General features: G+C 33.7%; 1 protein-coding gene across 2 annotated transcripts; it reads left to right on the top strand.

The window, feature by feature from the left end:
* The first annotated feature begins 4684 nt into the window (after positions 1-4684).
* Positions 4685-11752, top strand: LOC122032182. 2 transcript variants are annotated; one of them, XM_042591440.1, is made up of 7 exons: positions 4685-5124; positions 9959-10018; positions 10162-10410; positions 10481-10557; positions 10953-11029; positions 11157-11289; positions 11366-11752. In XM_042591440.1, exons 1-7 carry the CDS (start codon positions 4701-4703, stop codon positions 11519-11521), a joined length of 1176 nt encoding a protein of 391 aa, XP_042447374.1. In that variant the 5' UTR covers positions 4685-4700; the 3' UTR covers positions 11522-11752. The 2 variants fall into 2 exon arrangements, with proteins under 2 accessions (XP_042447374.1, XP_042447376.1); XM_042591442.1 differs by having other exon boundaries at positions 10957-11029; positions 11366-11415.
* The last annotated feature ends 2253 nt before the right edge of the window (positions 11753-14005 follow it).

Genomic DNA, 14005 nt, shown 5'->3' with positions numbered 1-14005 from the left:
GGGATCCGGGCACCCGGGAGGCAAGTTTTATCCCGATTGTGCGTCGCCACGTGGAGCTCGCTGGTTGGACCTGCCACGTCTCACCAGGGCACCTGGAAGGGATCCGGGGTGCCCCGAGCTTCATATAAAAGAAGGGGCAGGGGTGGAGCTTCAACAACAACTCAGAATTCAAGATCTGCTGCTCTGTGCTATTGCGACGCCACGAAAAGCTCTCCGACTCAGTGCTGGTTTTGTTTTAATTCTATTGTCGGTATTTTCTTTAGCTGTCTATTCTTGTACTTAACTCTGTAATATTCGAATTGATAGTGATTGCCCACCGAAAGCGGTCAATGACCGCGGGCCTTGGAGTAGGAGTCGACACAGGCTCCGAACTAAGTAAAATCAAACTGTGTTAGCCTTGCCTTCTTACTTTGTCGTTTCTTTTCCGCTGCGCTTACTCGAGGAAAGTTTTAATCGATATTCACCCCCCTTCTATCGAACGCTCACGATCCAACAACATCCACTTTAGGATCTAGGGTCTTTCAACCGACTGCAACATCTCGAGGGAGAGGAGGATGTGGAAGGGGGTCGAAGGTTCGTAATACTCAAACGACTCAAGATCACTCTCTAGTTCCATCCATCCATGATACTTATATTGAGAAATTACTTGTGCCTCTGCAACGTTATATTTCTCACGCTATTGATGATCAACCTGATGGTTATTGTGGATTCAGGGCAATAGCTGCACTAATTGGGTATGGTGAAGAAGGTTGGTTTCAAGTACAATTCGAGCTTATAGAAAAGATTTAACAAAATAAGGATCTATATGATCAACTTTATTCAGATCAAAATTTGGTAACCAATATATTATTCTCATTAAATTGGTTCGAGCCGTGGGCACCAAAAATATATTGGATGGACTCTATGCCTTTGGGAATTGTCATCGCATCAAAGTACAATCTTGTACTGCATACATTTGGTGAGAATGTTGGGAGTTGTTTTTTTCACTTGCCATTAAGAACTCCTCCAGTTCCAAATCATGAGCGTCGAGAAATAACTATTACTCATGTTGGCAATCATTTCGTACAAGTTTTCTTACATCTTCATTACCTTGTACCACCCATTCCAACGTAGTGGTGACAACATTTATCGTATGAAGCTAAAGGATGAGTCACTCATTATAGGATACATGTTCATTTGTGGTACGAAGTAATAGGTACACCACCACCAAACGCGTCAGGAGGAGAATTAGGAGGCAATATTGCTTAAAATTTCTAGTTTTATATATTTTCGTTTTTTTTGTATTATTACATGTACTCTTCATTTGAAAAAAATATTTGTTCCTAACTTATGAATGTGTGAACTATTAATTGTTAGTATTTTTGTTAGTTTTAAATATATATTTTTTATTTTGATCCATATTTTTATACTTTTTTATATTTTTTACAAATAATAACTCATAAAATTTATAACTAAAAATAAAAAAAAGATTATAAACATATAAAAAAATTATTTAAAATAAATAAAATTGATTTAAAAAATAAAATAAATAAAAAAACAAAACTTAAAAAAATAATAAATTGACAAAAATGCAAGTATTATGAAAAAATAATCAATAAAATTAATTAAAAAATAAAGCTAAATAAAATTTATATAAAATTTAAAAGTAAAGTATTGATAAAAAAATAATAAATAAAATTTATTTAAAAAATATGAATATGAGAGCTATTTTAAAATAAAATTAATTAAAAAATAAAATTAAATAAAAAAATAAAAAGAAGAGAGTAGAAGCGATTTTTGAAAGGGAGAGAGAGAGAGAGAGAGAGAGGAGGTGGGAGGGGGATGTTGTCAGATGAGGGTGGAAAAAGTAGCTCTCATAAAGGACTGCTATGATAAGAATAAAATACCCTATTGATTTATCCCCTATCATATTACCTGTATCTAGTCGGGCTATCCGCTGTGAGCGCTTACCAATTTATCCTGATGGTTGATAAAAAAAATTATTATGAAATCGGATCGGTCAACATAAATTCGACATTATCACTTTTGGTACAATTTTATCCTTCGTCAACCGTCGATGCTTCAATCGTCACCGTTCAATGTGCGAACACTTTCGGAGTCCATTAATTGCATCAAACTCAATCACAATAAAACCAAAAATAAAAAATAAAAAATCCATTTTAGTCCATGGCGTCTGCGCCTCCCTTTCCCTTCCATGATATATGATAGACAAGTTTTTCGATATGATAGGTCATTTCAAAGTACAATTCGAGCCCTTTCATACAACATAGAACATAGAGGTAGAGATGAGCAAAGTGGACGTCGCATACCTTCTTTTGCAGATGCATCCACTTCAGGATCTAGGGTCTTTCAACCGACTGCAACATCTCGAGGGAGAGGAAGATGTGGAAGGGGGTCGAAGGTTCGTAATACTCAAACGACTCAAGATCACTCTCTAGTTCCATCCATCCATGATACTTATATTGAGAAATTACTTGTGCCTCTGCAACGTTATATTTCTCACGCTATTGATGATCAACCTGATGGTTATTGTGGATTCAGGGCAATAGCTGCACTAATTGGGTATGGTGAAGAAGGTTGGTTTCAAGTACGATTCGAGCTTATAGAAGAGATTTAACAAAATAAGGATCTATATGATCAACTTTATTCAGATCAAAATTTGGTAACCAATCTATTATTCTCATTAAATTGGTTCGAGCCGTGGGCACCAAAAATATATTGGATGGACTCTATGCCTTTGTGAATTGTCATCGCATCAAAGTACAGTCTTGTACTGCATACATTTGGTGAGAATGTTGGGAGTTGTTTTACTCACTTGCCATTAAGAACTCCTCCAGTTCCAAACCATGAGCGTCGAGAAATAGTTATTACTCATGTTGGCAATCATTTCGTACAAGTTTTCTTACATCTTCATTACCCTATACCACCCATTCCAACGTAGTAGTGGCAACATTTATCGTATGAAGCTAAAGGATGAGTTACTCGTTATAGGATACATGTTCATTTGTTGTACGAAGTAATAGGTACACCACCACCTAACGCGTCAGATGTAGAATTAGGAGGCAATATTGATTAAAATTTCTAGTTTTATATATATATTTTTTTGTTGTATTATTACATGTATTCTTCATTTGAAAAAAAATATTTGTTCCTAAGTTATGAATGTGTGAACTATTAATTGTTGGGAAAATTTGCATGCAGTCCCCATTGGTAAATAAATCTTTGCATGCAGTCCCCATCCATGAAAATCTTTGTTTTCACGCCCCAGTCAAACATATTTACCTAATTGCCCATGATATTTTTAGGTACAAAAAAATCCAAAAATCAGTATAAATCCTCTTAAATTCAGTATATTAAATTAGAATCTAGTATATTTTCTATCAAATTGAGTATGCTTCTTTTTTTACCTCAAAATATACTCAATTTTAATTTAATGTGCTGAATTTAATAGGAATTATACTCATTTTTAGACTATTGTACCGAAAAATATGAGGGTTAATTTCGATAGAAAATATACTAGATCCTAGTATAGAATATTAGATTATAGTGTAAAGTGCTGAATTTAACAAGAATTATACTTATTTTTAGACTTTTTATACCTAAAAAATAAGAAAGACAATTTTGATAGAAAATATACTCGATTTTTAATATAAAGTACTGACTTTAAGAAGAATTATACTCATTTTTGAACTTTTTATATTCAATTTTGGACTTTTTGTACCTAAAAAAATCTAAGGGACAATTTAGGTATCAATATTTACATGAGGGAGTTGAAACAAGTAATACTTTGCATACAGGGAGTGGAAACAAAGTTTTTTGGACATGGAGATTGCATGCAAAGTTAACATTGTGATTGAGGATTTTTCTCTAATTTACCGTTAATTGTTAGTATTTTGTTAGTTTTAAATATATAATTTTTATTTTGATCCATATTTTTATACTTTTGTATATTTTTACAAATAATAACTCATAAAATTTATAACTAAAAATAAATAAAAAATCATAAACATATAAAAAATTATTAAAAATAAATAAAATTGATAAAATAATTGATTTAAAAAAATAAAATCAATAAAAAAACAAAACTTAAAAAAATAATAAATTGAAAAAATGTAAGTATTATGAAAAATAATAAATAAAATTAATTGAAAAATAAAGTTAAATAAAATTTATATAAAATTAAAAAGTAAAGTATTGATAACAAATAATAAATAAAATTGATTAAAAAAATATGAATATGAGAGCTATTTTTAAATAAAATTAATTAAAAATAAATAAAAATAAATAAAAAATAAATAAGATTAAAAAAAATTAAAAGAAGAGAGTAGAAGAAAGGGGGAGAGAGAGGAGGTGGGAGGGGATGTTGTCCGATGAGATGAGGTTGGAAAAAGTAACTCTCATAAAATACTGCTATGATAACAATAAAATACCCTATTGATTTATCCCTTATCATATTACCTATATCTAGGATTATTTGTTATGAGCACTTCTTAATTTATCTTGATGATCAATAAATTTTTTTTAAGAAACCGAATAGGTCAACATAAATTCGACATTATCACTTTTGGTATAATTTTATCTTTAGTCAACAGTCGGTGCTTCAATCGTCACCGTTCGATGTTCCAACACTTTCGGAGTTCATTAATTGCATCAAACTCGATCACAATAAAACCAAAAAAAAAAATCCATTTTCATAGTCCATGGCGTCTGCGCCTCCCTTTCCCTTCCCTCTTCTCCTGCGGTCGTCGCTTCACTCCCCCTTCGCTCTTTCTGCTGCTGGCCTTACGATTCAGAGACCCTCCGTCTCCCGAAGGCATCTCACACTGTTCCCGATTAGAGCCCTCAAGGAATGGAGGGAGTACGAGGAGGCCTTGCGGGACAAGGACCTCGCTCGCGCCCTCCGGTTCTTGAAATCCGAGGCGGCGATGGAGCCCCTTCGACCACCGGAGGATTCTTCGGTTGTTTCGGTGACGTATGCACCCTCCAATTACTCGAGGCGAGAGCGGGGCTGGGAGGTTCTCGACACCTGCTTGAACGCAGATGACATGCGGCTTATCGGCAGCGCCTACGCCTTCCTCCAGGATTGGGGCTTCTTGCCCAGTTTCGGCAAATTTAGGAACATTGGTACCGTAAAGATTCTATGCTTTTCTTTTCTTTCTTTAGCTTTTAGTCTATGACGAAGGTTGTGCATCTATAAACAATATCACAAGGCCATTATAGTTAGAGAAATATCAAAGCTTTATTGCTATTTGTACAGCAGAACGCTTGTCTCAAATGTATTCATGAGTTATAATCTTTGTTGCATGATCATTGCAGGTATAGCTTGTTACTGAGAACATTGTGTTTTGATGCATTAAGAATAGAAAAATAAGTCTTTGTTCCTTAAATTTTTCATGTTCAGTCATTGCGACATGCAATCTTAGCAAGGTAATCTGCGAGTCCTTTTGAATTCACTCAGTCTAAACAGGGGGCGGTCTTGAGAAAAACTAGGCCCTGGGCAAAATTAGAGATTGGCCATTTGTGCCCTCCTTCTTGCATTAACTCGATAAGTCAAATATATAATAAAAACACTCGTTGAATATCATAATCAAAGTAAATCAAAATATGTAATTGAAGAAACTACATACTATAGAACATTTTACATAATTTCTCAAAATAACTTATTCAGTCATTAATATTATTTAAAATGCACTCTTCTTGTGTTTTTTGAAGCAAAGCCATCAATTATGTCGTCATTTGAGATATTCTCCAATATGTCTTTTTAGGATCGCTAAACCATTCAATCTCTCTTGACTCATTGTAATTCTTAAATAAGATTTCAATAATTTTAACTTTGAAAGCTCCTTTCAGCTGATGCTACAGTCACCGGAATAGTCAGTAAAATTTGATAGGCAACCACGACCATAGGGAAAACATCCATTTTCAATGCAAACTCTAGAATTTTAATGGTCGTCCAAGATTTATCTGTGTCATATGCTTCCAGAGGTAGCATCTCTTGCAACATTCGTAATTCTAAAAGTAGATCATGTGCATCAATATTAGATACATCATCCTTTTTTACAGCAAATTTAAGATTCACACAATATTTTCTCAAATCATCTTCATCCAATGCCATTAACTATTCTCCATCGAACAAGAATCCAAATATCTCTTCAAAAATATTCAATTGCTCAAACCTACTCCTCAACTCCATAAGAGCAATATCTATTACAACAAGAAAATTGTTTAGGAAATACAGTGTCAACTCCTATATTGGAAGCAATTTCTTTAGCAGAATTTATGGCCGATGTAAATCCTTTTTCCTTATAATTCTCAAAAAAAGAAACAAAGCCCTTTCAATTGTTTCACCGTAACATCAATTTGCATTGTTTTAGATTGTAAGGATTTACTGACCGAGTTTATGTTGTAGAGAATATCATACCAAAATAGCAAGCTTAACAAAAATTCAGAGCTGCTAAGTTCATGTGTTGCTAACAATCTAGTATCTCTTGATAATCTTGCATCATCAGTTAAATCAGCTACCTTAAGTAAAGCTTTTTGATTTGCTTAACTTGTGATTTAATGGTTTTGACACTTTCGATATGACTTTCCCACCTCGTGGTGCATAATGACTTAAGTGTCAAATTATCCAAACAATCAAGTAGAATACTCCAACGTTTTGTAGAATTGGAGAACACTATATACATGCATTGACATGCTCCAAAAAAAGGTTTTGCTTTAACACAAGAGTTTGTCATATCACAAATCACCAAATTAAGACAACAACTACAACATGACATGTAAAAGGCTCTTGGATTTATATCAAACAATCTTTTCTGAACGCCTTGTGTTTTCCTTTCATGTTGGAGCCATTATCATAACCTTGTCCTCTAATATTATCAATATCAAGGCCAAGAGAGTCTAATGCATCACACAATTCATTGGAAAGACTCAATCCACTCGTATTTCCAATATTCAGAAATTCTATAAAGTACTCCTCAATTTTATAGGAATACATGACACATCAACACCGTAATATTAAAGTCATTTGTTCCTTGTGGCTTGCATCAGGAGTACAATCAAGTATCACTAAATAATACTTTGCTTTCTTGACCTTTTCAATGATTACACTTTTCACTTTTAATGGCATGTTTGTTATCAACTCATTTTGAATTTTATGACTGCGGTAATGATGATGACTTTCTTTTAAAGGCCAAAGATGTTCTTGTTATAGGATCAAACTCGGTAATCATCTCAATCAAACCTAGGAAATTACCTTTTGAACCATCTTTGAAGTTTTCATTCTTTCCATGGAATACCAAGATATTTTTAGGCAAACATTTTACCATTGCTACAATTCTTGTCAAACCCCCTCTCCAACGGTATGTTTCATTTTTAATTTGTTCTTGCAATTCTTTGTCAATTGTTTCATTTTTCCTCAATCTCACCTATAACTCCACCATGGATCTTAAATTAGCAAGATGTTCATGACATTGTTCGTGTTCTCTAAGCTTCTCACATAGATGTTTCCAATCTCTAGATCCCTCTTTTTCTAATTGACTTCGTGATTGCAATGTTTTGAAAAGCTTACAATAGAAATAAATACTTTATCTAACTCTTTTGAATAAACTAGCCATTTTCTTCCATGACTTATTTTGTTTGTAAGCACTCTATTATATAATGTTGTGAGGAAAAATATCTGCCAAGTTCATCATGAGGGTATTCAAAATTAACCTCTCTAATTGGACCTTTTTCAATGAGTAAATCCCTCATTTTTTATCAAGATCATCCTAAACTCTTGGATCAAATATTTTTAGAGAATGATCTATGTTTTCATTTTCCTCATTATTATTTTTGTCTTGATCCATATCCTTAGTGTTGCAACATACACATCTTCTATTTGTTCTTTAGAATGATTTTCTTGCGCTCTAATTTGTTTCCTTCAAAATAAATTTATCCATAAAACCTTTTATTAATTGAGTCATCTTCTCTTCTATTTGCTTTTTTTTTTTCCTTTTAGTACTTCCAAAGAGGAGTATTTATAGGTGTCATTTTTCTTTAAGCTCTGCTACACTAAGTACAAATACAATAAGACAAAAGTGATAAATTAATTTCCGATATAATACAGAAGCAAAACACAGAAATAATCACTAAGGAATTTTAACAATGATAAAACTTAAAAGCAAGAGTAATCATGCAATTTATAAAAATAATTAACAAGAAAAAGCATCTTCTCTTCTATTTGCTTTTTTTTTTTTTTTCTTTTTAGCACTTCTAGAGAGGAGTATTTTCTGGGAATCATTTTTCTTTAAGTTCTGCTACACCAAGTACAAATACAATAAGACAAAAGTGATAAATTAATTTCCGATATAATACAAATCATTAAGGAATTTTAACAATGATAAAACTTAAAAGCAAGAGTAATCATGCAATTTCTAAAAATGATTAACAAGAAAAAGCATGTACGAAGCTATAACATAGATCAACATTCATAGAGAATTGGAATTTGCAACAAACAATACAATCCCATCGAAAACAATAGAACCGTGCTATCTGCCAGTATAAGACAGATCCAAAAGACCAAAACAATTGAAAAGTAAGAGTAATCATGCAATTTCTAAAAATGATTAGCTTTTACCGATAATGGAGCTTCGCCGCGATGAGGGAGGACGCAACGAGGAAGCCCTAGCTTTGGTGTGGTGTGTGAGGGCAACTCGGAGTTCTGGCGCAACGAGGGAGGCCGCACCTGCGCAGCAAGAGAGGGCCGAGATTCGTGAGAGGGCAGAGAGAACGAGAGGTTGTTTCGCCATGGGAGGGTGCTGGCGAGGGAGCTCGCAGTGAAGAGAATCGCTGAATCGACAATGGATGAGAGAGGGTTGCGAAGAGGGAATAGGGATTCGGCAATGGGCGCGACAGGGCTGCAAAGAGGGATTCGGCTAGAAAAAATAAAAGGATAAAAAATGTCTATATTTTTTTTTATAGTATACTAAAATAATTTAATTGGGGCCCACCCAAAGTGGGGCCTGCCCCTGAGTCTAAATCATCTTTTCTTATTTTATTTCATGAAAGTGTGTTGGGTACTTCCAGTCTAACTTGGGTGATACTTATGTTGATCCATGTATGATTCGTTACTTTCACATGATTCTTTCAATGATTGGGCACAGATATAAGTAATCTTCCATTTTTCACACATTTATGTTCCAATGGTGGGGAAACAATATGAAAATACTTGGAAAGCTATTGTTATTTGGCCAAATATAGGAGAAAGCTATCTGCGGAAATACTTGCAGACAATTTTCTCAACCTGCTGCAATATCATGCAGCTAGCTGGTGTAAATGCAATTTAGCCATCCTTTATAGAACATGAATATAGCATGATGATGAATTGGTGGCACATAGATGATACATCAATGGATGAGCAAAAGAGAGAAGAAGAATATGTTAAGCTTAAGTTCATTGAACAGATAGAACAGGATTATTGGTTTGTCTTATTCAAGGTTGGAACAATTACAGGTGAAACAACATAGTAACAGGACGGATGTCTTGAATAACATTTCTCAACTTAGTAATATATACAAATATTGTGCTAGCGAAAGCATTCTTAAGAATTGTTATTGTCTTCTTTGATTTTAACAAATAGTTGAAAAACTTGGTCCATACTTGCTACAATTATGGCATGTATTTATCACTCAGAGTTCAAAGTATTGTCTTGTATCTGTGATTGGATAGGCTTTTTCAAAACGATATTAGTAGTTAATTAAACTTTTCTTGTACTTGTGAGAGTTTGCTCATTGATTCAACTGTCTTGTGAGAGTAGACGTGCATTCATCTTTGGAGTAGGTATATGCTAGTTATTTACTGTAGAACGTTAGCTTTTGTTTTAGTAATGTGATACATTGTTCCCATCATACTCCTTGCTTATCCACTACTTTCCTCTTTTTTTATTTTCATCCATGTACTATTTTTCCTGTCTTTACAGTTTTGGAGGGACCAAGGGAAGTGACACCAACTTTTCTGAAGGAATCAACTGGTTTGGAAGGTTGAATGTTTATATAGTATCTTTCTTTTCTTGATTTTCTTTGCTCATTAGGCTTCTAAAACATTTTACCCTTTGACCTTCTAATGTATTTCTAAATTCTGTTGCTTAATTAAAGGTTACTAGCTCATTTATTATATTTTCAGCTTCTAAGCTTGCTCCCAAAAAATGGGGCCTTTCTGGAAGCTCCAGGCTTTTGTTGGTTGGATTCCTTGGAGGTTTTTCTTTACTGCTTTCCAATGGAATAGACATAAGGCCCAACTTAGCCGCAATACTAGTTTTAGGGATGCTGGATGCAGTTTTTCTTGGTGGTAGTGGCTTTGCTCAAGTTCAATGTTTTTGGCCACCTTACAAGCGTAGAGTGCTTGTTCATGAAGCGGGGCATCTACTTACCGGTGATGTTCATACTTAATTCTCAGGCATGTTTATTTTGATATAGTCCAATAACTTCACCTTGTCTTTCAGCATACCTCATGGGTTGCCCTATTCGAGGGGTCATTTTAGACCCAATTGTTGCCATGCACATGGGTATTCAGGGACAGGTAACCTTCCTCGTAATATTACATTGTCGAGTATTTAGAATATGAACCCAACTAACTTCATGGCTTAGTCAACTTTTATCATTGATTTCCAATGAAAGCTATTGTTCCTGTCTGTCTGTTCATAGCAAATATCTTATTCAATCAAATTATTCATGTTTTTTGTTAATAAAAAATTGTCTATACGGAATTATTGGCTCTCTTGTTGGATTTGTTCTTCAGTTATGGTCTCTCATGTCAAATTGGGATTTGTTATTTTCTCTGATAGTTAAAATTACAAACAGCATTAACTGTGAAAATTCCAACTTGCGACACCATTTCTACTTCTTGTCAATACCTTTCTTGCTATTAAATACTTAAGAGTCAATTTTAAAAAGAATATGAAGATTTTTCATTAGGCAGGGACTCAATTTTGGGATGAAAAGCTGGACAATGAACTTGCAGAGGGTCGCCTTAGTAGCCCTGCATTTGATAGGTAATTTTTGGTGATTAAAATTGTTGGAAATTTACTGAATGTAGAGTCAATGTTTCATTGAAGTTGTTGCTGCTGTGATGAGATTCAGCATTCCTTGGTATTTTGTCAATGTGCAATCAAATGTTAGGTATTGCATGGTACTTTTTGCTGGAATTGCAGCAGAAGCTCTTGTTTATGGAGAGGCTGAAGGTGGAGAAAACGATGAGAACTTGTTCAGGAGTTTATGTGTTCTCCTTCGACCTCCACTGAGCGTCTCAGAGGTAGTGCTCTGGCATTACCTTGCAGATTCAATATATCTCACTAACGCATGATTACTAATTCTCTTCATCCTTGCAGATGTCAAATCGAGCACGATGGTCAGTAATGCAATCATACAATCTTCTAAAGCGGCATAAAAAAGCACACAAAGCTGCAGTTCAAGCTTTGGAAAATGGCCACAGTCTTGGAGTTATTATTAGGAGAATCGAAGAATCCATGTCTTCTAGTAACTGAAAGCTGGAATTTCATCTACTTGCTAGGTTATTAAACACGACCATGGGTCCTACATTTCGGCTGGTGTAGAATGAGGAACTAATTGTATCAAAAAGATGGATCTAGTGACAGAAGGAATGAAAATAAGATTGTAGGTAGGCGCTCTCAACCATGAAATCATCTCAACTATTATACAATTCACTGTGGTGAAAAGTTGGATCTATCTGGAACTCTGATGTGGATGATGCAATACTTTTGTATTCCATGATGCAAAAGGTTGGAACCGTCAACCCAGCGGCCCCCTCACCCTGGCCCCACAAGTATGAGAGGGAGTAAATCACGGTGAATACGGGCCCAGCTATGACATGACGGTCTTAGGTGTTTAGCACGGACAGATATTGATGTTATCGCAATTGCTGCCGCAGACCTTCGACCTCCCGACTCATGATGCAAGAATACCATGTCATAACCGGCTGATCCCGCCCGTGGGGGCAATACTTTTGTATTCCAGATTGATTGAAAGAAAGAGTGGCATACTTTGCAACTTGTCATAAATTGCTACAGTTGGTTTTAATTTTTCTGAATATGTTTAGAGGAAATAGCACAAAAAAAAAAAAAAAATTTCTATATTATGTATGTGGTACCATACATCGATTTAATAATGCAAACCTTGCAAATGACCATTCTGCCCTCTATCTCTTTTTGTTTTTTTTTTATTTTAAAATTTTTTTAATTCATACTTATATATTTTAAATTTTTAATTAATTTTAATTTTTTATTTTTAATTAATTTTATTTTAAATTTTTTGATTCATACTTATATATTTTTAAATTTTTATTTAGTTTAATTTTTAAAATTAATTTTATTTTAAAATTTTTTCATTCATACTTATATATTTTAAAATTTTTATTTAGTTTATGTATTTTAAAATTTTTATTTAGTTTAAATTTTTAATCAATTTTATTTATTATTTTTCATTAATACTTATATATATTTTTAATTTTATTTAGTGTTTTTTTAATTAATTTTGTTTATTATTTTTTCATTAATACTTATATTTTTTTAATTTTATTTAGTTTTTATTTAGTTTTATTTTTAATTAATTTTATTTATTATTTTTTTAATTTTTTAATATTTATTTAGTTTTATTTCTTTAATCAATTTTATTTATTATTTTTTTATCAAAATTTTTAATTTTTTTTATTTTATATAATTTTTAAATTACTCCCTTCCTTTAAATTACATTCCTAATTTGACACTTAAATTACCCGCATCCAACTATTAACACATGTCATAATCTTCTCTCCCTTTAAATCATCCCTCCCTCCAACCATTGACATATAATACATGTCAGAATCTCTCACCCTCTTTAAATTACCCATCCTCCAACCATTGACACTTGTCAAAATACTCCCTCCATTTAAATTCGTCATTCTCCAACCATTGACACCTGTCAAAACACCCCCCTCCCTTTAAATTACCCCTCTTCAATGCTTGACATATGTCAGAACCTCCCCTCACTTTAAATTACCCCACTTCTAACCCTTGACATATGTCAAAATCTTTTATCCCTTTAAATGACTCCCCTTCCAACCCTTGACACATGTCAAAATTTCTCATCACTTTAAATGGCCCCCCTTTCAACTCTTGACATATGTTTAAATCTCTCATCCCTTTAAATTACCCCACTTCCAACTCTTGACACATGTCAGAACTTCTCACTTTCTTTAAATTACCCATCATTCAATCCTTGACACATGTCAGAACCCCCCCTCCCTTTAAATTATCCATCCTTCAACTCTTGACACATGTCAGAATCTCCCCTCCCCTTAAATTACCCACCCTTAAACTCTTGACACATGTCAGAACCTCCCATCCCCTTAAATTACCCACCCTTAAACTCTTGACACATGTCAGAACCTCCCCTCCCCTTAAATTACCCACCCTTCAACTCTTGGCACGTGTCAAAACCTCTCCCTTTAAATCCTCCTCTCACACTTCATTTTTAGTCACTCTTCATTCACACCTCTCTTCACTGCTATCTCCCTCTCAGCCTCTCCTCTCTCTTCCTGAAAATATGGATGACTATTTGGGTTTATTTTCAGATAGTTGGTCAATTGAGAATGATGTTCCTAGTCAATATATCTCCAAGAACAGTCGCAATTATACAATCGAATTTACCACAGATCAGGTTAGTTATTATCATTGTTTTATGTATATTTATTATTTATTTTATAAGTAGAGAAATTATATTAAGATTGGTAATGTCATACTTATACATCTTTGTTATATTTTTTTATATAGATATTTAAAAGTAGAGAAGATATGATAAATTGGGTAAAGACAGTTGGTTTGAAGAATGGTATTGTAGTGGTTATTAAAAATTCTGCTAATTTAAAAGGTGACAAGCTACCAAAGTGTCATCTTATGTGTGAAAGAGGCGGAAAGTATAAACCGCCACGATATCTAGTTGATGGGCAATCCTTAAAAAGAAATACTGGGACT

The sequence above is a fragment of the Zingiber officinale genome, chromosome 11A (genome assembly GCF_018446385.1).
Source record: "Zingiber officinale cultivar Zhangliang chromosome 11A, Zo_v1.1, whole genome shotgun sequence".
Lineage (NCBI taxonomy): Eukaryota > Viridiplantae > Streptophyta > Magnoliopsida > Zingiberales > Zingiberaceae > Zingiber > Zingiber officinale.
This window is presented reverse-complemented; position numbering and strand designations above follow the sequence as displayed.

What these genes read in the sequence shown, in the direction of transcription:
- LOC122032182 (XM_042591440.1), top strand. Translation starts at nt 4,701, where the DNA reads ATGGCGTCTGCGCCTCCCTTTCCCTTCCCTCTTCTCCTGCGGTCGTCG. An exon ending in ACATGGGTATTCAGGGACAG is followed by an intron (nt 10,558 to 10,952) that starts GTAACCTTCCTC and finishes ATTTTTCATTAG; the next exon opens with GCAGGGACTCAATTTTGGGA. An exon ending in CTCCACTGAGCGTCTCAGAG is followed by an intron (nt 11,290 to 11,365) that starts GTAGTGCTCTGG and finishes TCATCCTTGCAG; the next exon opens with ATGTCAAATCGAGCACGATG.